Source organism: Octodon degus, unplaced genomic scaffold, assembly GCF_000260255.1.
Source record: "Octodon degus isolate 3935 unplaced genomic scaffold, OctDeg1.0 scaffold00033, whole genome shotgun sequence".
NCBI classification, from domain to species: Eukaryota; Metazoa; Chordata; class Mammalia; order Rodentia; family Octodontidae; genus Octodon; species Octodon degus.
Window position 1 is genome coordinate 4,750,961 of NW_004524609.1, and position 23,457 is coordinate 4,774,417.

The 23,457-nt window shown below is 50.0% G+C and overlaps 1 protein-coding gene and 1 pseudogene across 2 annotated transcripts in view; both read right to left on the minus strand.

Annotated features, from left to right (window-relative positions):
• The window catches only part of Pitpnc1 (phosphatidylinositol transfer protein, cytoplasmic 1), a 293,224-nt gene that overhangs the window by 34,533 nt on the left and 235,234 nt on the right, over positions 1-23,457 (minus strand). For both annotated transcript variants that reach the window (XM_004630031.2, XM_023713925.1), the window contains exon 6: positions 15,250-15,345. In XM_004630031.2, coding sequence (XP_004630088.1) covers positions 15,250-15,345 — 96 coding nt within the window. The remainder of the gene's footprint in view (positions 1-15,249; positions 15,346-23,457) is intronic.
• Positions 21,824-22,243, minus strand: LOC101562287 (annotated as a pseudogene).

Here is a 23,457-nt window from a genome sequence, read left to right on the forward strand (position 1 = left end):
AGACAGACAGAGACAGAGAGACAGAGAGACACAGAGAGAGACACAGAGAGAGACACAGAGAGAGAGAGAGAGAGAGAGAGAGAGAGAGAGAGACAGAGACAGAGACAGAGACAGAGACAGAGACAGAGAGACAGAGCGAGAAAGAGAGAGCACAGGGAGTGAGCTCGGGACCTTGCACTTGCCAAGCAGGCGCTTATCTCTCTGGCCCAGATCTGTAATTTGAAGACAATAAAGGATTTACATTTGATGACTGGATTAGATTGTAAACTTATTTTAGCTTTGAACTCATTTTCCAAATGCAATATTACTTAGAATCCCAACATATAAAGCAGGTAAAGGTGATGAGTGGACTCCTGTGTGGGCTACCACTTGACATGGATGTTTCGTTCTTTACTGTGCCTCAGAGCAGAACCTCTGTGGTATTCTAGATTCTGGGTGGAGAATTAAGGGGAGGAAGTGAAAAGGTTTTTTTGAGATAGGACCTTGCTATGTGGCTTAGACTGGCCTTCAACTCACTATGCTCAAGACCCAGGCTGGTCTCGAACTCCAAGCGATCCTCCTGCCTCAGCCTCCTGAGGGCTGGGATTACAGGTGTACGCCACCACACCTGGCTGTGAAAAGGTTTTGAAATGAGACACACCTAGGTCTGAATTTCTACCTGTTGCGTGAACCAAGTTATTGAACTCCGAGTTTCATGTGGCGAAGACAAGATGAGGAAAGGATGCTTTCCCACCCTCGGGGTCTGTGGATGGATTCCTTGGGTACTATGGCTATGTTTTCTTTTTTGCGAATGTGTGCCTGCACTACTCTGTTGTAGGATGGCCAGTTAAGCCACTCTACTATTTCTTGAAATGTTCACAAAGAGGAATGCTTTCCCCCACGAGCTGGGTATGGAACTCGGGGCCCCTGTACACCACAGGCAAGCACTGCACTACTGAGTTACCCCACCAGCGCGAGGAAATCTCGCCAGAAGACTGAGAGTGGACTTTGTCAGGGCAGGAAGCCACAGGATGGGAAAAACCCTACCGATCTTTCCCCATGGCCTCCATCTTTAATGCCAGTGAGCCGTGAGTTTAGCAAGACACACTTAAAGAGGAGATGATCTCTCAGAGTGAGTTGCTTCTACTCCTGACATTACCTGCAGGAGGCATCTTGGTGTAGGAGAAGCACAATTTGAGGCTGGACATGTTGGCATTATTTATAGAGACAATGTCTATTTTTCAGATGTGAGGATTAAACTAAACGAAACAATTGAAGGTTGGCATTTTTGGAAAAAGTCAGTTCCTGACCCTCTATAGCTATACGAAGTGTCTGTGAGGAATTTGTTGAAAATTCTAAGGGCCAAGTTAATTATATGCCTTTCTCTGGGCCTCTTAGCAAGAAAAGATGAAGACAAGCACCTTAACAGCATCTATTCTTTCCTGAATATTTTTGGAGCTGAAGCTGAACTATGGTACTTGGAGTCTGAATAAATAGAAGAAATGGAAGAGACAATCACTCGGTCAGGTCTTATTACTCAAGGGGAAAAATTCCAGCTTGAACATCAGAGGCCCAGTGGTAGGGAAACAAAGTGAAGTGGGGTCGACTGAAGCCACACAGGAGGAAAACGTGCACAAATAGGTATATTACGATTAATGCTGGTGGCTGCCAAGGACAACGCTGGTCTCCACTCCACGGTGGCATCAGATTTCCAACAGACAGGATGAAATTCCAAGGCGCTGACCTTCTTCCCTCTCAGCAGAGGACCAGGCAGTCTCTTGGGCTTACACTGCTGTTGCTGCCTCCCAAATTAAGCATCAATAAATGGGTTCTATCAGTGAAATGGTTTAAGAATTTATGCAGGGAGATTTTTTAGGCAAAGTTCCCCTGCCTGGACTAGGTAGGGGGTGTCCCAAGCTACCCCTCCCCTGGCCCCAGGCTAGGCTTCCTCCCCCAGGGACTCGGTCACCTCTGACCAGGTGCTTGTCCTCCTGGATGTCCCTTCAGTGTGCCATGACATGAAAAGGGCAGGGAGCTTTGCTCTGAGCTCATTTCCCCAACCTGGTCCATTTATATAAATTCTTTTTTTTTTTTTTTTTTTCTACCAGGGATCAAACTCAAGACCTTGTGCTTACCAGGCAGGCGCTTATGCCATTGAGGTATCTCCACAGCCCTCATTTACATAAATTCTTTGGTCCCATCCCAGTGAGGCTGGTGTGCTCAGCCTGTGGTGGCACCCTGTCATCTTCCTCAAAAAGCTCCCTCTGCTGATCTTGACCTGATTTGGAAGCTGTGCTAAGGGCCAAGACATTCGAGCGCTTTCGTTTAGTAAGCCTGAGAACAGCAGGGGCGGAGGCAGCGGGCCCAAGTCCTGAGCAACTTGTGCGTTCAGCGCCTGTTTCCTTGACAGTTCGGGGGGGATGGAGGGGGAGGCTCCCTTCGATAAACCTGGGCGAGAGCAGATTCCATGTGCTCACTCCTGGCTGACATTCTTGGGAGTCTGGCTGCTGCTTTCTTCTTCCCAATCCTTAAACATTGTCTTTTTCCTAAAGCGCGCACCTCCTAGGAAGGCCCATGGCAGGCAGGGAGAGGATGCCAAGCTGACCTGGGGCACCGCAGGTCCCCCTCCAACCCGCGCCTGGAGATTAATAGCCATTGAGACAGCACGAAGAGATGGGACCCTCAGGAAGTAATTGACGTCAGTACTGCAGGGGTAGCGTCGTGACGGCAGAGTGGTTTGGTATAAATTCAGCCTCTTGCTGCTCCTTGCACTTGTGCTAGGATGTAGTATAGGGCCCTCACAAGACGCTCTGGGACCTCCCAGCCTCCAGAACCATGAGCAAAATGAACTGTATTGTTCATAAATTACCCAGTCTGAGGTATTCCGTTACAGCTGCAGAAAATGGACTAAGACAGGGACCGTCCTGGGAGCCGAGTGGCATAGACTGACCAAACTGGTTACAAAGGGAATGGAACTGCTAGGTAGGGTTTCCCAGAGACGAGGCCACAGGGGCCTGCATTGGGAAGGGAGGTTGATGGAGACCACTGTGAAGTGGCTCTGAGCAGGATTTAACATTAACCATTTGGCTTTTCATGTTGACTTGTGGGTCTGCCCAAGGCCCAGGGCAGTGGACTCATGGTAGGTGAACCTCTGTGAGTCACTGGTCCCTGCTGAGGCCTGTGTTGGTCTGTGAAGTTGGGATGGCCTCAAAGGACAAGAGAAGGCCGCAGCTGAGGACGCTGGCTCCAAGCCCAATTAACTGAAAGGAAACCTCAGTGAAGGCCTTCCTGGAGATATCACGGTTCTCCTAAATGAACATAAAATGTGTTATGTGGAGAAGACCTGGAAGGGATTCCCAAGTCCTGCCCAGATTCCTGCATTTTCCTTAGCGGGCCACCCAGAGTTCTTTGTCTAAAACCCTGGAAAAGCTCTGAGAGGGTTTCTGGTCCTCCTGGGCCCTGAAAGCACTCTGTTTACCTCTTTCTATTTAATCCTTCACAGTCCACTCATTTGGGAGGTTGTGGTCCTGATCAGCCTGCAATAATTAGGGGATAGAAATGCGATATTGGGCTAAATACTACCAACTGGGCGTGGTGGCGCACTCCTGTAGTCTCAGCACTGGGGAAGACTGCTGGGAGGCCAGCCTGGGCTGCAGAGTGAGCTCAAGGCCAGCCTGAGCAGCATAGTGAGACCCTGACTCAAACAAACAAATAAAACAAAACAATAACAAGGAAAAAAGAAACCCAAAAAACTATAGCCGTTCTTTGTAAGTTTTAGCAGTACAATTTGCTTTAGCTCCCCAGGCAGCTGCTGAGCCCGCGGAGGACTCTGAGATCTCGAGGGTGGAACTGTTGGACTCACACCTCCCCGACGCTTCCTCACTCGGCTGAGCCACAAACAATGAGCAAACACACACCCAGAGCATCGCTCTTGCGGGTCACTTTCCCAAGGCCACTGTTCCTGCAACCCGCCTGCAGGTCTCCAACGCAGTCAAAACAGGAGAAAGCGTCCCACTTCAGTGTTGAACTCTGGGCCAGGGAGCGCTTTTCCACGGCCTGCCTCGCTTTTGCCACCACCCCACTTCATTCTCCAGATACCCACCTTGTCTTCCCTTCTCTTTTGAGACAGGGTCTCACTGTGTAGCCTGTGATGGCCTTGAACTAACTTTCTAGCCCAGGCTGGCCTCAAACTCACGGCAAGCCTCTTCCTCAGCCCCCAAGTGCTGGGATTACAGCCACACTCTACCAGGCCCGGCTGCCACCAGCGAGGAGCCCACCCAGAGCCAGGGCCCTCGCCACAGTGAGGTGAGGGCCGCAGGCGTGCAGCGGGGCTGGATGCCCAGATTCCTAGGGCTAAGTGTTATCTTCTGCACAGAACCTTCACACCAAGATCAACTGCTTATCTCCGGGAATTTCTTCCCTCTCTGCTGTTCTTGGGCGTGAAGCACGCTCGGCTCCCATGCCTGGCAACCCCCTCCCCAGGGCTCTCTCTATCGCCTCGATGATCCAGGGCCAGGAGCAGCAATTCCATTCCTGGCAGAGACTTCAGAGTCCCTGGTTTTGATCAGGCACTTAGGAGTTCAACTGCCTTGATTTTGTTTGACTTACTCAGTCTGGTATTTCACTACCAAATCCAATTGGTTAAGATTTGCAGTAGAGGTGGTAGGCGAGGGCTTTGGGAGGCCCTCATTCGTGTGAATTAGGATAGTAGTTTACATGGTTTTATTTTTCTTTTGGTCTTGAACTTACAGGAAGGCGCCACCATGCCTGGCTTTTTTTTTTTTTCTTCTGATACAGGGTCTCACTACACAGATCGGACTTGTAGTGATCCTCTTGTTTTCAGCCTTTCAAGCACCGGGATTGCAGGCGCTTGCCACCACGGCCAGTCTCAATCATTGCCTCAGTGCATCGCAGGGGTGAGGCCAGTACAGCATGCCAGGGATCCAACCCTGGTCCCTGTGTTTGCCTAAGCAGGCAGCTTTAATCCGCTGAGCCATCTGGCTGGCCCTCGGAGTTTGGACTCATAGTGATCCTCTTGTCTCAGCCTCTCTAGTGCTGGGATTACAGGTGTGCACCACCATGCCCAGTACTAGGCTGGCACGGCATGCAGTACTGGAGATCAAATTGGGACCTTGCACTTGGCAGGCAGGCACTCAGACCGCTGAGCCATCTCTCCTTCTTTCTCCCACTGAGCCTTCTTTTTGCTTTCTTTTCTTATGGTATTTGGATCCATCATCCCAGCAACACCCAGAACCTTGGCATTTGCTCTTGTGATGTTTTGTCTCTGTGTCATGTTGGATTTAAAACATCAGCATCATGTAGTATTTTTTTAGCAAATAAAAAAGGCAAAGGCCCACCTCCCCTGCCTGCCCCGAGGCTTCCAGTTTCCAGAGCTGTCTCCTTCCTAGAATCTTCTGCTGATGACCCCAGCACGAGCTTCGGGAGCGAGGATAACACCTTTAACACACTAGGCAGCAAGGATAACTAGGATAACTAGGGAGCACTGACATGCATGCCAAGCCCTTTTCTATTTTATTTTCAGACAGGGTCTCACCAAATTGCCCAGGTTGTTCTCAAACTTGAGATCCTCCTGCTTTGGCTGAGATGGGGTGGCAGGCATTAACCCCTGTGCCAGGCCATGAACTTCTTAAAGGGGAGTAGGGCCAGGCTTTTCACTGTGCCCTGGAAGTACTTCCCCCACCCAGAGGCTTGCACTGTATCCTCCCAAAGGACCTGTCTCAAGATCAGACCAACAGCTGTGTTCTCCAGAACTTCTTGGTCCAGCTGTCTGGATCCCTCTCAAAAACACAAGCAGCCCCTCAAAGGCCTCCACTAGAGCTGAGACCTCCTGCCTTTCAGCACTGTGATGCTGGCTAGATGTATCAGATACCATCTTGTAAAAGAGCAGAGGCAGTGGGGCTGGTGAGAGAGTTCAGCGGTCTAAAGCGCCTGCTTAGGCAAGCTTAGGCAATGCACAGGGACCACGGTTTGATCCCTGGAACCACACGCTACACCAGCCCTGCTCCCAGGGCAGGCTGAGTGGGCCACAGAGCAGAGTGAGGAAGAAAGAAAAACAAAGCCATTTCCGGGGATGGCCCACCAGAGAAGGGCCTTGTGCAGTGGCAACTGTACTGTGGCTCTGGCTCCACAGTTGAGGAAACCTGTGCCGAAAGATGGCCTCCTGCTCCTGTGTGAGCTGGGCAATCTATGGCCAGGGCTGCATCCAGGGGTTCACTGAGTGCTTCCTTCTTGATTTTTCCCGCACTTTTGGGGTTGAACCTTGGGCCTCGTGCATGCTAGCTAAGTGCTCTACCACTGAGCTGCATCCCTGAGTGCTTTCTATAAATTTTTTTGAGACAGGTTTCCTGGTTGGCCTTGAACTTGGAATCCTCCTGCCTCGGCCTCCTGAGAAGCTGGGATTCTAGGCTTGGGCAACCATACAAGTTTCCCTCTTGATTTAAGGAGTACCAGCATCATCCAGATCAGGAGGACAGGAGGGCTCGGGCGCTGTGATGGAGCAGGGCTGGGGACCCCTCCCCAGAGGCCTACCTTTGGCAGTTTCCACCCCAGTCTCGGAGCCAATCACTGCGGAACACTCTGGGCACACAGACGGCTCCTGTGCCACCCCAGAGGTGCCCAGGGGTAGGAAACTGGGACCCACCACAGCTGCAGGCCTTCACAAAGCAGCAGACAGGACTGAGGGGACCGTGGTAAATGACAACAATAACAACCTGAACGTAACCACGCCACCAGGACAGGACAGCTGTGCTGGCCTGGCCCCTGGGAGGTCACTGACAGCCCTTCCCACCTTAACAGCCAAGATGCAGACCAAAATGAAGATATATTTATTTGATTTTTATTTATTTGGCACAGGGTCTCACTATGCAGCTCAGACTCGTAGTGATCCTCCTGTTTTCAGCCTCCCAATCAGGGATTACAGGTGTGCGCCACCATGTTGAGTCTCGTAGCCGACTCAGAACACCCGGGGAGCAGGAGGGCATGGAGCTGGTGCAGGGATTGAACCTGGTTCCCTGCGCTTGCCTAAGCAGGTGCTTAGTCAGTTGAGCTATCTCTGTGGCCCTGAAGATGTTTTTAGTTGCAATTGTTGAGTGGTCCGGAGGAAGTACTTCTGTCTGAAGCACACAGCTAAGGACAGCAGTATTTACGCATCCTGTGTCTCTGGTCCCTTTCTGGGGGCCCAAAGCACTTAGCAAGCAGCATCTAATCACTCGGCCTTGACAGCTATTGGGAAAGTTAGGTGTATCTCTTGATGCCAACAGACATTTAGGTTAGTGTGACTGGTGAACTGGTTGGCAAGGATTTTCTGCACTAGGAAGACGGTCCTGGAGGGCCTGAAGCCTGAGCTTCAGAGTCACTTCCGGTCACCCACACCAAGGGGTACCTGCATCCCAAGTGGAAATCCCCCTTGCACTGCCAGACATTCAATCCAGGAGTCCAAGCATCTAGAACAGTCTTATGCTATCCTTTTTAGTAGCTAAATGAGTTAAAAATATTATAAATTGTCTCATTAAAATTTAGTGTGCTCTGTTGATCATTCTAAGGTGGAGACCCCTCTACATCCCCCAAAATGATAGAAGAGAACTTTTCTTACCTGCAACAGGAAGATCAAATTCATCATTTTTTATATATTTTTTTCTTTTTTTTTTGGGCAGAACCGGGGATTAACTCAGGCCCTTGCACATACCAGGAAAGCACTTACTCTACTGAGCCATCTCCCTCGCCAGGAAGATCAAATTCAAAAGGCAGTAGAAAGCAAGGCCTCGGAGGACTGGCCTGATCTTACCTTGGTACCCTCAGTGGCCAGCCCACAGCCTGGCACACAGCAAGCCCTGAACAATGGCTCACTAAAGCATGGGTTGAGGGCTCTTGTTATTTTATAGGCTTTACTATGCTTCTGGTCCTTGAATGTTTTACCTCCACGGTTCTTTGCTCTGTCCTAGAGAGTAAACCCAGGGCCTTCACACTGAGCTATCCCTCCAGCTTTAAAATATCTCCTCTAAAAATTCTGAGACAGTCTTGCTGAGTTACTCAGTGTCCCAGGCTGTGCTCAAAAGTGAGCCTCCTGTTGTGGTGGGACTACAGGCTTGTGCCCGTGCTTGGCTTTGGAGCAGCCGTTCTTGATCTCAGCACGGTCGACACTTGGGGCAGGGCAGCTGTGCGGTGGGATCTGGCCTGGGCATCGGAGGGTGTCTGCAAGCAGCCCTGACCTCTACTACTAGATGCCACCAACCCAGTGGTGACAATGAAGATGACTCCAGGCACTAATACATGTTCCTGGGGGTGCTCACAAAACTGCCCCAGTAGTCTAGAGAATCCTCTGCCTTTCTCTAAATCAGTGAAGATTTTGGAAAAAGTGTGTGTGCATGTGTTTGTACATGTGTGCGTGTAGCCTCTACTTCTGAACAGTCTTCGCTAGCAATTATATGTCTCTTTTTTGCCCCTTTATGCTAGCAGCAGCCGTGCATTCCTGCACATACCCAGCTTGGACCCGTGAGAATGAACCACAGGGACAGCGCCTCTGAGGCCAAGGAAGAGGTCACATTTCTCTGATCACCACCGATCTTATCATGAAAGCCAAAACTTGTGAATGCAACTGCGGTGAACGAGGGGACCGGGGCGCTGGACCTGCCTGCCAGCCAGCAGCCAAGGCCTCGGGTCGGATCTCCCTGAGTTTCACCACTCTAGACCGTCCAGTGTGGGCCAGGCTTTGTAGCCTATGTGCTGAGATCTGTTCTCACTCGTACAAACTGCAAACTCAGAGGAATGGGGGCGGTCCCCTCACCTTCCTGCTGCAGGAATCTGGGGACGGACCGTGCACAATTTCTGGGGCCTCCACCGGCTCCCTCGCCTTGCTGGCACCCTCGGCAGAAGCAGGAAGCCAGGTCTCAACCGCACAGGGACTGCAGCCCACTCCAAGCTGGGCTGCAAGCCTCTTAACCACCCTGATGGTGCTGAAGGACCCCCCTGCCTGTCTTGTGCAGGCAGCTTTCTGAGCGCATGGGCAGAGTCTGCCAGTGGCTGTGGACTAAGGGGGTGCTGCTGCTTTCTGCTTTAAAACAGTATGGCAAGGGCTGGCCAGATAGCTCAGAGGATTAAAGCGCCTGTGTAGTGATAGGTTCTGGCCCTAGTATGAAATGCTAAAATCATTATGGTGGACATCTAATATGGCCGATGCCTTTAAAGCAAAAGCCCATCTTCCTAAGACCACCTCCCCCTTCTCCTCCAACTTTGCCTTCCAGCCCACTGAGGGCTGCCTCAGTGAAGGCCCCCAGTCAGCTCCTCAGGTATGTCTAAACATCCTCTCAAACTCCACCCCCAGCAAATGGCTACAAAAGCCTCAGCCTCCCTTTGTTCCAATTGAGAGAATTTCTTATCTTCCCAAATTTTCTGTGTCCTCAAAGAAAATAAAGCCCTTTTCCCTTTTTCCTTCTGCCTGTTTCTCAGCTGTGCCACATGCCTGAAGAAACCTATCATTAGGCAAACCAGGTTCATCCCTGGCTCCACATGCAGTGCTGGCCCCGCTCCCGGGGGGTGCTGAGGTAGCGGCTGAGACTGGGCATGGTGGTGCAGGCCTGTAATCCCAGCTCTTGGGAGGCTACAAACAGGAGAACCACTATGAGTCCAATCTACATAGTGAGATCCTGTAGACCCTGTACTAAATACATTAAAAAACAAAAACAACAAAAACCAAAAACAGTAACAACAACAACAAAAAAAAACAATATGGCCCTACCCTACAGGGTCCTTCAGGGGATGTGGGAAGAAAACCTGAGGCTAAGGGACTCTTGACATCCAGGCGAGGTGGTACATGGCTGCAATTCCAGCACCTGGGAGGCTGAGACAGGAGGATTGCCATGAGTTGGAGGCCAGCCTGGGCTACAAAGTGAGTTTAAGGCCAGCCTGAACTACACAGAGAAACCCTGTCTCAAACAGAAAAAAGGAAGGAGGGAGGGAAGAAGGAGAGAAGGGGGGGAGAGAGAGAGGAAGAGAGGAGAGGAGAGGAGAGGGGAGGAGAAAAAAGGAGAGGAAAGGAGAGGAGAGGAGAGAAGGGAAAAGAGACTGCCCCCAGGAGCTGAAGCTCAGGCCCCTGATTTTGTGCTTTTTTTTTGTGGAACCAGGGATTGAACTCAGGCCCTTGTGCTTGCCAGGGAGGCGCTTATTCCACTGAGCCATCTCCCCAGCCCCAGGCCCCCTTCCCCCCCATTTTGGTAAGACAAAGTAGCCATGCAAAAACAGGAACAGGCGTGTGTGACTGGGTGATCAGCTGATCCCAGTCCCCAGCGTGTCCTTCAGAAGCCCTGGCTAGGTGTGGCACGGTGGGTGAGGTGTGGCACGAGGGCTGGGAGGCTGAGGGCAGCCGGTGGAAAATCCCCGGGCCGGTCATCTTAATGAGAGAGGCACTCTGACAGGGCAGCTCAGAGGTTTCCAGGGAGAAGTGAAAAAAGAAAGAAAGCCTTCTCTTTCTTCCTTGGCCCGGAGGGGGGGCAGTGTGTGTGGCAGTCGCTGGCTGGAGAAAAGTGCCCCATGAGCCTGCTCGGGATTCCTGAGTACCCAAAGGTCTGCGCCAGCTTCTGCCCGCCAGCGCTGGCTTTCTCCAGAGGGTGCGCTGCTGTCCGAGATGCCCACTGACAAGGACAGAGGAGAAGAAACAGCCCGCGAGGCCGGAAGCCTCAGAGAGGAAAACACATGGAGAAAACAGAAGTCTGATTCCCAACTGTTAGCTTAATGGCGACAGATTCCTTTCCTTTGATAGAACTTGTACTAAACTGTTACTGTCTGGAGCTGTTGCAGCTGCGGGCTCCGGGAGTGAGGACGATGTAGCCAGGCATGGTGGCGCACGCCTATAACCCCAGCACTCGGGAGGCTGAGGCAGGGCGATCGCCATGAGTTTGGGGCCAGCCTGGGCTACAGGGTGATTTCAAGGGCAGCTTGAACTACACAGTGAGCCCCTGTCTTGAGAAACGAACACCAAACAAACAATCCCTGTCTCCGCGGAGCTCACGCTATGGCTGTGAACTGGCAGGCGCTAGTGGGATCCAACGTGCTTAGAAGACACAGACCAGCGTGGGCTGGGGAAGCGACGCGCTCCGGGAAGCTCCTGGAGGAGGCACGTGTGAGCCGAGGCCCGGTAAGGAGCTTAAGCAGAGGGACAAGGTCAGACTTCGTGGTGGAGGGAAAGGCTTGTGGTGCAGAGCAGGGTGTTAATTATTTACAGCGTGCCAAGGAGAAACGTCCTTGGGAAGTCTGCCCTCCAGCTAGCGGCTTCCCCGACTCTTGGTCCCTGGCACACAAGATCACACGCCCCTTTCCTTTCTGGCGAGTTCCGTCTGCAGTCTGGGACTCTGAGAGTCAGAGAATGGTGGGGTTGAGGTCATACGGGGGTCCTCTTGGCATTCCTTCCCTCGATTTTATTGCAGCTTCCCAGTTATGGCTGCCTCCCTCATGATACAAGTGCCAGATCTCTGGAGGAAGTTCTCTTTTGTGTCGCAGGCCGGCAGGCCTTCTGGAAGCAGCCCTTGACGAGGAGCATGTGGACTGAGCCGAGGGGGCCTTTCTTTCTCATCTACCCAGGACAGGCAGGAGTGGCTCTGGGCCTGACAGCTGGCTTCCTGGCCTCGGCACTGGTCAGCTCGGGCCGAGAATCAGGGTAAGGGGCCGCCCTGTGTACCAGCGGTGCTGAGCAGCAGCCCCGTGGCCTCTGCCCATCAGATGACGGGAGCGCCCCCCGCTGCCACCAAGTTGTAAGCGGCAGAGGTCTTACGGGGAGCGCGCGCTGCCAGCTGGGAACTCCTCCAGGGAACGCTTCTCCAGCCACTTCCATTCTGCTTCATCCGACTTCCACTTAGCTTTCCATTCTGCCCTAACAGGGCTCTGAGCGTCACACAGCCCAGTGGGGGACTCTTCCTGCGGAAGCCTGCGTCACTCGACGCGCCCTCCTGGCGTTCCTCCTTCCTCTCTGCCAGGGCTTTGTGGGTTCCTGATGCCTCTTCACTCACTCCCTGGTCTCCTCCGAGGCTCGGTCCCATTAATCTTCACACTTTCTTTCTCTCATCTATTTCCAGGAAAATGTCTTCTACTTGCCAGATTCTCAGATCTGTCTCCAACCCAGATCTCTCACTTATGCCCCAGACTCACTCTCCTTGTTCTACTGGCATACAAACTACTCCAAACCCATTCAGTCCCTCCCAAATCCACTCTTCTTGTCACCTGCCTTTGTCAGTAAACAGTATCCACTGCATCCTCGTGTTCATTCCAACACTTCTCTTGTCCCTATATCTGGTCCATGACCAATTCCCATCTATCCTAGCTTCAAAAAGTATCTGCAGAACCAGGGAAGTAGCTCAGTGGCCCAGCACCTGCTTGGCAAACACAGGGTCCTGAGTTCAATTCCTAATACAAAAAAAAAAAAAAAAATCTGAAACGATCTGCTCTACTCTGTGTGCTGTTGACCCTCCAGTTCAAGCTACCATATAACGTAAAGAACCCGAAACACAAATTGATTCTGATGGAGTTGGTGGCTCCTGACCTCCCCTCCGCTGTGGCAGTCCTTGAAAGGCAGACATCAAACCGTAAGACATTAGCTCTAGTGTCGTCAAAGGCATCTGACTTGAATAAAATCGAAGTGCTTTCACACAGCCCCTCCTCCCCCGTGTCATCCTCTCATCTATGCCGTGCAGCTACGTTGGCCCCGTTGCCTGTGTGGCACCATGAGCCCCCCGTACAACCACAGCCTCTGCCAGCATTGCCCCCCTCGGCCCCCCCTGCTCCCCGCAGGCCTCAGTATCACATTCATCCTTCCTAGAACACTTGGCGGAGGGTCTCCCATATGGTATTCTTAAATTCACTTCCCCCTACCTCAGTGTCCCCTTGTGCACTTCCAGCTTGCACTGCTGACTTGTAACTCCATGGGTGCCCATGGGATTATTTTACTCTTTGCCTTTCTTGCTAGATTGGAAGTATTCTCAGGGAAGGAGACCGAGTGACTTTTCTGTTCACTGCTGTCTCTGTCTCAATCTCACACGTGACACTTGTGGCAACTCTAATAGTTTGCTTTTTTTGTCTTTTCTGAGACAGGGTTTCGGTATGCATTCAGGTTGGCTTTGAGCTCACTTTGTAACCCAGGCGTGTCTTGAACTTCCAACGAACTCTGGCCTCAGCCTCCCAAGTGCTGGGATTATGGGCTCAGGCCACCATGCTTGGCTTGGAACTCTAAAAATGTATTGGATGAGTGACACCTCATCTCTCATTTCCTTGGTGCAACTGCCTCCAGGAAAGAAGACTGAATGACCCGGAGAGAGAGAGAAAGAGAGAGAGAGAGAGAGAGAGAGAGAGAGAGAGAGAGAGAGACAGAGACATGAATGTATCCATGAGTAACGGTGAAGCCTGATGCGTGAGCACCACAAATCTGTGATCTGTGTGCAACCAGAGGAGCTCTCTAGTGGGGGTGCTGGGGGCATGGAGCCACGAGCTGAGTGCCCACTGACCCGTTGACTTCTTCCTTAATGTCTCTCAAGTGTCCCCAGCCTTTCCACTAAACCAGGAAGGTGCTTCCCGAGGGCCACACCAAATCACGAGGAAGAACTGAAATTAGTTCTGTTTTCTGACAACACTGCCTTCCCAGAAGGCCCACGGTGGCCAAGGAGACAGGATGTCCCACACAGCACTAGTCCCCCGTGCCAGTAAGTCACAGAAGTGATGGGCAATGGCTTCGCCTGTGCATCCCCCACACCCCAGGCTTTGGGCTGAAACTGTACAGGTGTCTCCCGAGGGGGCACAGGCTCGTTTGAGCGCTGTGGGCAGCATTTAACTCTGTTTTTCTTGAAATGCACAACCATGGTTGGCTGCAGTGTGTAGTGTAGGTTGATGACATCAACATGCTTAATGTCCGGGTCCGTGTTTGACAGACACAGAGGGGTTCACGCCAGCCTCTCCCCAGCCCATGACTGGACAGCTACTGAAGGGCTGGAGCCTGCAATCAAGCCGCTGCTCCTCTACTGAGATCAGGTAAGACTTTTGCATATCCAGACAGATTTCAGCATGGGGAAGAGGAAAAAGAAAAGAAGAGAGAGAACCTCAGCGGAGCCCGGCTTGTGTGCGACCCAGTGGAATTCACTGTACCAGGTCTACTTATTACATCTTCAGTCAGCCTTAATGAATCTGAGAGAGTTTCAAGGTCCACGCGTTACCGCTAAAGGACAAGTGCAGGGCCCTGGTCCCAGGCACGCTGTGATTGGCTGCATGTTGCTAAACAACAAAAATAGTCCTGCATCTGTTGTCACTGCAGGGCTGGGACATTATTTATAAGTGGGTCACTCAAGTTGCACCAGCAGCCACTAATACTAACCGTGCAGACAGGGCAACTTGTGCTACCAGTAAAATAAGAGAGCACCAAGGCAAAAGGCAGCTTCTGGAAGGGTGGAAGCCAGAGGGAAAGACATTCTTTGAAACACTGCAGATTCTCAGCTGGGAAGCAAAAAGAACTCTTCGTGAAGGTACTTGCTATGTAAGCAAAGGCCTCAGCCGACATGAGTCACCCAGGTTTTGAGGCCCTGGTGATCACACCCAGGCCCTCACACATGCGAGGTGAGTGTCCTGCCACAGGGCGCCACCAGCCTCCAAGCATTTTCTTCATTGTACCCCAAAGATACAAATACAGTGCAGCTCACACCCTCCCAGCGAACGGCGATGGGGGAGCTTTCCAGAGCGGCTGGTGTGTTGGGTGACACAACTCCGCGAGCAGTGGTGTGACCCAGAGTGACGGCAGCACAGTCAGGCAGAGGGGATGGCCAGATAGACAGTAAGTGACAGGCAGAGCCCATGATGGCATCGGAGGGGCACAGAGACAGGGTCTCACTACACAGTTTGAACTCATAGTGATCTTCCTGTCTCAGCCTCCCCAGGGCTGGGGATTATAGGTATGCATTACCACACTCAGCGTGGGGGTGGGCAAGGCGGTACTGGGGATCAAACTCTGGTCCTTATGCTTGCCAGGCAGGTGCTTAGACTGCTGAGCTATCTCACCAGCCCCACAGACTTAGTTTTGAGACCCATATTAAAGAGCCTAGCAAGATGTGAGACCAAATTTAGTCAGCACAAGGACAGAAGGATCCCATGCCAGGAGCCACTTAATAATACATTCACGCATGCACGCACACACACGTTATGCACTCACACACGAATGAATGAATGAACGAACAAATGAAGAGCGTGCGGGAGTGACTCTCCAACCTGTCACCCACTGCCGCTTACCTCAGATTCTTTGTAGTAGCGTTCTGGAATTTCATCACAGGCGATATCAATAAAGCATACTTCTCTCTCTAGGTCTTTGGCTTCATTGTCAAAAATCTGAAAGGGCAGAGCGACAGATCAAAGGTTAGCAATGCTGAAGGAAATCTCCAAGGTACGCGTGGGTGGGCAGAGCCATGCCTGAGGCTGAATCACCCCACGGCGCCCCCACGCGGCTGGGGCGCCCGGCTGGCGCTCTCCCCCGCAGGGTGTGCGAGGTTCACACAAGCCTTTTATTCACCACGTAGCTTTTGTCACATCAGAGGCAGGTGTGGCAGCCATCACGCTTGGTGAGGGCAGAAGAAAAAAGGGCTGTTTTTAGAAGTTTGCAAGTGAGGGTATAAATCCCTTCCAAAATCCTCTTCTAAAACTGAAATCTGCTGACTTTTGGCAGCAGATCTAAACAGGGAGCGAGGAGGGTGGGGAGGGTCTGGGCAGATCTGAGACAGCAACCAGTGCTGCGGCTCAGGATTTAGAGAGAGATAATTGTGTTGATTAAAATTTTATTTATACACAAAGTTTTACATGTATCTTTACAAATACAGTAAGGAGTATGTGCTTATTAAAGAAAATGCAGATGAGCAAGAAGAAAAAATAAAACAATTGTACTGCTCACGAAGAAAGGCGTGTTATTTTCCTTCATCACTTAAGACTGTGATTGCCTTGGTTTGTGTGGCGGTAATGGGTGATAAGGCACAGAGATGGCTTTACTCTAGTCTACTGCAAGACCCACTGGATAAGAATGTCCATTGTCACCCCCCCCCAAAAAAAAAAAAAAAAAAAAAAAAACCTCACAGAAAAGAAGATAGCCACAATATACGAAGGTAAATTTTAGCAGGAACCTTAATTCCCCCTTGTTCTGTACCATGCTTTGGTCTGGAGGGTTGAGTACCCTTCAGGAGCACAGAATAGTCTGGAAATCACTGCACCTTGCTGGGATCCTAGCTGCGCACCCCCTCACTGCTGAGTTAGTTCCTGCAGAGAATCCTAAACACTGAGTACGTCAGTCAGACTCTTCAGAAGAGGATGGAATCTTCTAGAAGAACAGGATGGTTGATGCCTAAGAACACTGTCTTGACTCCAACTTGGAGCCTATTAATAACACGATCTCCCATAAGACAGCACCTGAAGGGCCCTTGACTTGCTAAACTCTTCTCCGTTGGTGTCTAGATGGAAAATATTAGCTCTATCTAAACACTTTCTGAGTGTATTTGCGTGGGTAATTATCCTCCGACTCTGTTGTTTGCTTTATTGCCTATTTTCTTCTAAAATATTTGGAGGCTCTTGTACAAATCTCTTCAGCTTTCCCCAAAGACATGCTTCGCAGGCTGCCTGAGGTGGCTAGTCCAGTTCCCTTAAAGGCGGAGAAAGACCGGTTCTTGGATCAGCCTCAATCCCTTCCACCTTCACCTTCAGTCAAGCGCCGGGAAGCTCCTAAAGTGTGCCTGAGGGACCCGTGGGTTGCCTGGAAATGAAAGCAAGTAGACAGGAGACAGACAAGCATGAGGGTGGGAGCGGAAACAAGCTGGGAGGTGAAGTCCAGGTCTGTGTGCCCGTCAGCCCGTCTCCAGAAGAGAGGTGCAGAGTGCCTGGAGGGGAGTGGGCTTCTAGAGAGTAACGAAGACATGAAAGAGATTTGACATTTTTTAGTAAAATCTATGGCATTCAAAGAGAGGGAAGTCAGCAGACACTACGGGAGTGCCCAACAGGTCACGCGGCTGTGCCTACAGTAATGGGGATTAAACGCACAGCCTCGTGTATGCTTAGCAAGCCCTCTGCCACTGAACTGCACACCCAGCTCTTTTTATTCTTCTTTACTTTGAGACAAGGTCTCACTAATTTGTCCGCGCTGGTCTTGAACTGGCTACCTTCCTGCCTCAGCCTCTCAGGTAGCTGGGATCGCAGGTGTGTGCCGTGAGCTGTCCCAGTGTCCCCCTCCCCCCATTAGCTGATTACTGTCTCTCAGCTCCAAATCCGGCCCCTAGTCACGGCCCTGTTAGAAGGGCTGGACCCTGTTAGGGCTTCTCCTGCACAGCCAGGCCCAGGAAGCCTCGTCGGTAGAGGGTGCTGGAGGGACACCGCATGATGAAGAGGCTGGCTCTTCCAGGTTGTGACCTGGAGGCTGGGGGATGGGGTGGGGGTTGGGTGCCTAGAGGGCAGCGCTGCTCAGGGACCTTGCAGTCCTGGCCTGCGGCCTGAACCCCTTCCCTGTGGCCCTGCTGGTGCAGGCACCATGTACCTTGTGTGCCGGGGTGCCCTGCTTCCTCTGCACACCTGGCCCCCAGCTTCACCTGGCCCATGCCCCAGTCTCTGCTGCCAGGTGAGTGAGCCAGCTCTAGGTGTAGGGCAGCTTGGCGACTTCCCCACCCATCTTCTCTGTGAGGGAACCCCAGCCAGGATTAACGCACCCTTTGTACACAAGTGTTGCGCTAAGGTTTGAGAACTACAGAAATAGGGGGCCTAAGGTTTTGCCTGCAGAGGTTTCCATTTAGTGGGAAAGATAGACCAGGAACTGTTACAAAAAAAAAAAAAAAGGGCAGAATGAAGTATATCTTACAAATGAATGAAAAGGCTATTTCTGAGGAGAGGAGATAGGATTTTTTGTTCAATGATATTATGAGGATTATATATTATTTCCGGTTTTCAGAGAGAAAACCAAGGCTCAAATCACTGATGATTTACGGGGAATTTAGATTCACTGTCATCTTACACCTAAAGATGTTGAGGTCCTCAAAGTGATTCTACCCTGAATTGAAGCACTGCAAACTTCCCCGCGCCGCGCTCGGCATTTACAGGCTAAACTCTGTATGCATGAAGGAGACAAAAGCTGTGTGAGGTTACACCTGGGAGGAATCCGCTGCAGCCTTAGCTGTTTGGGAAGGGAGCAGAGCCCAACCCTGGGGTCGGTCTCAGTGATGGAGGAGGAGGAGAAGCACATTGGGACTTCACAGAAAAAATCAGGAGCCTCGGTGGGCTGATACTTACCCTCCCAGCTGGGGCTAGGAGGCAGCCCTGTATTCCAGGAGGAGCCTAGCTGTAGGGCCTGGAGCTCTGCTCGCCAGCCCCAGCCTCTCTACTGACACATTCTTTTTTTTTTTTTTTTTTTTTTTTCTTTTCAAAGTTTTATTTTTTTTTCTTTTCAAACTTTTATTGATAAACATATAGCAATGAGACAGTTTCAAATCAAATCGAAAGTACAGTTTCAACAAATAATACACTGCATATATTCTTCTTAGTGGTTAATTGCTGTACAAGATGCAGACTTGTGATCCTACTTACAAACACCATTAGAAAAAATCATTCTATTCATTAAGAGAATGCAACTATATATCTATCCCAAACACTTTGAATACACATATACAAAATGGACATTCATAGTTATACCCCAATTTTTTTAAAGTTCCGTTGTTGAATATTATAGGTGTGTAAACTCAGCAAAATATTCTAAAAGAGTACAGAAGCCCATAATAGCATTGGGTCTTCTGTTTAATTGGCAATGTCAGAAATTATTGACGTGAGTCCCCCACAGCTCAACATAACAACATGGCTTTACTTCCTATATTTCATCTTCATACTTTTCTACTGGATGGTTAAGACCAAGGTAAAGCAGAACCTATGCAACAAGAGTTGTAGCTTTTTGGTTTGAGAAGGTCAGTGAAATGCCCTCAGGATTTATCCTGAGATCCTGTACCTCAGAATGTAGAACCGTTGTCAGTGCAGCCATGTGGATGAGTCACGGCCATTGCTTGGCCAATGTGCTCTCTGTGAAAGCCTGAGAGAGTGTCTTCTCCTCATGTGACTCTCCTTAGGCACACTCCACGTCATCGATCAATTTCCTCTTTGGCCCCATAACCTTCTTGATCAGAAAATCTGGGACACTACCGAGGTACATGACGTTACAGTACAAGTTCTCATATGTCCTGAGTCTTAATTGACCTTAGAAGGGTAGGGCCAAAATATTGGCTTTCCTTGTAGCCCTCCTTTTTCTCTAATTTTGGTCTGCAAACTTAGGTTGTTAACCATCCAGAAGACTCTATTGACACATTCTATGGCCTCGGCAAGGCTCTTTGCTCCTTCTAAAATAAAAAAGCTTAGTCTAGAATGGTGGGGCTCCGGGAACATGGGCGCCAAATTGGGGCAGGTGTCGTTTTCTGAAGAGTGCATTCAGCCTCTGTTGTCTGATTACCAGAGATCTCTGGGCCTAGTGCTAAGCAGCCTCACTGCCTTGTTTTCTTTGTGGAGAGAATCTGTTTCCTGAGGTGGGACTTGGGTCTGGGAGTTCACTGGGGAATCTTTCCTATCTCACTGGTAGTCATGTTCCTGTCTCTGTGTATTTGACATAGGTATTGTGTTAGTCTCTCTGTTGCTAGAACAGAATACCCAAGACAGGCTAACTACAAAGACAAGAATGTTGTTTTGCTCACAGCTCTGGACATTCAAGAGCATCAGCTTGGTTCTGGGGAGGAGATCGTAAGAGAGGACAGGAGTACACGGGAAAGGAGCACATCGTCCACAGTACCAACCAGAAGGGAAGAGAGAGGCACAGAGAGAGAGAGAGAGAGAGAGAGAGAGAGAGAGAGAGAGAGAGAGAGAGACAGACAGACAGACAGACAGAGACAGAGAGACAGAGAGAGCAAGACAGAGAGATAGAGACAGAGACAGAGTAAGAGAGAGGCAGAGACAGAGAGAGCCAGACAGACAGACAGAGCGATAGATGAGAGGCAGAGACAGAAAGACAGAAAGTGAGACAGACAGAGAGACAGAGAGACAGAGAGAGACAGAGAGAGGCAGAGAGAGACAGAGAGAGCAAGACAGAGAGGTAGAGATGGAGAGACAGAGTAAGAGAGAGGCAGAGACAGAGAGAGACAGAGACAGAGAGCAAGAGAGATGAGAGGCAGAGAAAGACAGAAAGACAGGGAGACAGAGAGAGTGAGACAGACAGACAGACAGAGAGATAGACAGAGAGAGTGAGACAGAGAGACGGAGACAGAGACAGAGACAGAGAGAAAGACACAGAAAGACAGAGAGACAGACAGAGAGCAAGAGAGATGAGAGACAGAGAGAGACAGAGAGACAGAGAGAGACAGTGACAGACTGATTGGGTCTTACATTCCCTTTGGGGACAGGACTCCATTTGACTCCCTGTCTCAACATTGTCACCCTAAGGACAAAGCTGTCAAACATGAACTCATGTGGGACATGCCGAGTCGATCCGTGGTGGACACTCTGGGGAGAACGTGCTTCTCCTCTTCCCTTCTGCGTCCACTCACCGATCGTCAGCAGGTGCCAGCCTGCTCAACTCCCCTGGCCTCCACCCCACACCAGGACATAAACAAGAAGACAAGCTCTTTTTACAGTAGTCCCTTGCTAATTTGTGGCTTGACTTTCTCAGACTCACTGTTCAGCGTGTTTTCAAAAAATATTAATCTAAATTATTTACCATGGGTTTTTGCAGTACTGTACAGTATATGAGTGTTGTTAAAATTACATAGATTTATGAGGGTAGAAAATGGTTAAGAACATAAGAAATGTTTTTAAGTGTGGGAAAGGCTCATAAGAGTGTAGGAGGGTACATAAAGCCTTTAAAAATATATAAATACTAAAGTATAACACCTTTACTTCACAAATTTTCACTTATCGTGGGGTTCTCTGGGACGTGACCTCCGCGATAAGTGACGGATCACTCTAATAGGATCTGAACAATACTGAAATGAGAAGGCAAATCTTTGGAAGAAACACTCTCGTACAGATTTCAAAACAGAAATGGAGCAATTGCCCCTTTTTTGGGTAAAACATGATGAACAATAAATACCACATGTCTTAAAAATCTTCATATATTTTGCCCTACTAAGTTTGTGCTTTGAGAATTTATCTTAAGGGAAGAAGCTCCAATGAAAGATTCAGGCACACAGATTTTTATCTAACTTTAATGTAATGACAAGAAAAGACACAAAGAAGAAAATGCAGTTTAAATATCTCACCGCGGGTGAGCAGCCAGGAAATTGGCCCACTGGATGGACTACTATGAGACACATGGTCAGCACTCAGCAGGGAGAGGTGTCTTTATACTCGATTAGCAAAGAGTGTAACATCCTAGATTTCTTGTGGAACAGAGCATCTCTGTCGAGTTCACGATCTTTCTTGTTTTATCTCTAGATTTGTCTCCAGATTCTGTGGCTTTCTTTTTTTATAGTCTGTCTCTTTGGGATGATTCTTATAAATCACAACTGGCAGTCTTATATTCTGCAGCCCTTTTCTCTCTCTCTCTCTCTCTCTCTCTCTCTCTCTCTCTCTCCTTTAAAAGCCAGATATATTTTAAAAGATCACATAAAAAGTAAATTATGTAGTGAAGAAACATCAAATAAGGCTGATGAATACAAAGGCACATCTGAGAAGTGTAGGAGGACTAGAAAGAATTGTTCTTTTCTTTCTAACTCAGGAGAGAAAAACAGACATATTAAAATTATTTTCTCGGATGAAAGTTTCTATCAGTGGAAGTGCCTAACGCTGGCTTCCTTTCTCTCTTGTCCATGGCGGTCTTCACTCCTCGTCTTCTGAGAGGTCTTCAGTCTTCTGCTGTGTAGAAGCGATACATCGCGGCAACAGCCAGGGCTGAGATGGCTGGGAATCCCCAGTTGGTCCACCACCAGCATTAGATTCAACTGCAGTAACAAGACTTTCCGAAGGCGTGGCTGACCTTGGTCTGTCATCAGGACGGACCCCACCAGTGATGTAAGTTTTAGACAGCTCTTTAGCATCGGTCAAATGACTGACGTCTTCGAAATTCCCCGTAGCATCGCGCCCCCAGCCTGTTCTCTTAGGACTCCCTCCCCCAGGATGCTCTTGGTCAAATCGTTCGCCTTGTGCTGCAGGATCAGCAGGTACTTTGGCTCTCTTTGAGCTTCTGAATCTCTTCCAAGGCGTAGTACTTTATCACCTGGTCCTCCTGCCCAGCCATCTCGGGAAGCGATGAGCCACCCCAAATACAGAAAATGCAACCACGCTGGGTGCACACCGCTCATGTCCAGCCACCTCCAACCGGGCCATTCCCTGTGCTTCCTGGCCCCCCTTTCTCTAAAATAGTAAATTTTATGGTCTAAGAACTGAACCTAGATGAGAACTCTCTGTACTTTCACATAATTTCCCTGTACACATAAAAGTGTTCTACGAAATAAAAATGTATTTTTTAAATGGGGGGGGGGTTGAGCCAATCTTATAGCTGTGCAGGCTTTTTTTGAACAGCACTGGGGAACCAACTCAGACCGTGCACTTGCCAGGCAGGCGCTTCTGCGGCTGAGCTGTCTCCCCTGCCCAGTTGGGCAGGCTTTTGTCTTTCTGCCGGATGCCAAAGCTACTTGAGGATACAAGTTGGAAGTGGTTGATGAACATGGATTCTGAGGGGGGAATATCTATCAGTCATCTTGTTTTTTATGCTTCAGGTATGAGAAGCAGGACAAAGAGGTTGCTGTTCTTCCTGTTGTAAGTTTTCTTCCCCCAGCACTTGGGCAGCAATTACCCAAGACATACCGAGCAAGAACAAGGTCGGCAGGAAGGAACATGGAAGCGACGCAACGACACTTTCATCCACTGGCCATGATCACACCTCAGAACACAACACATGTCCTTAAGGGAACCCTTGCACACTGCGGGTGAGAATGTCAGCGAATCCAACCCCTGTGCCAACCCCAGGGCTGTCATTTGGGTGCTCTGGATTCGCAAAGCGGCCTCTGGCTTGGTGGAGGGAAAGGGATTTTAGTCGCGGGCGGGTTCTTCAGACACTCAGGGTGGGAGTTCTATCATGGTTTATTATTCTCACTGTGAACAGCCACACACACAGCTGGGAAGAGCCCGAAAACAGTTCTATAGGTGGGAAGGACGGATCCTCCAGGATCCCGCCTGAGAACGTGGCATCTTGCTTTCTACGCAGCCGCTCAGCTTGGACGGAGGGAACGGTCGCCCCAGCGTCACAGACCTTTTGTGCCCTTCCTCTTTTTCCTACTTTCCAGAACAGAGTTGGGAAACTAGGACCCGTTTTGAAGTTAGAATGGCTCGAGGACAGTGCTTTGAAGGATGGGCTGTGAGCACAGCAATGGATGGATTTGTAAATATTTATTAAGCACCTTCTATGTGTGGGGCTTCAAGAGTTGGGGCCTTGATTCCTGGTCCAATGCT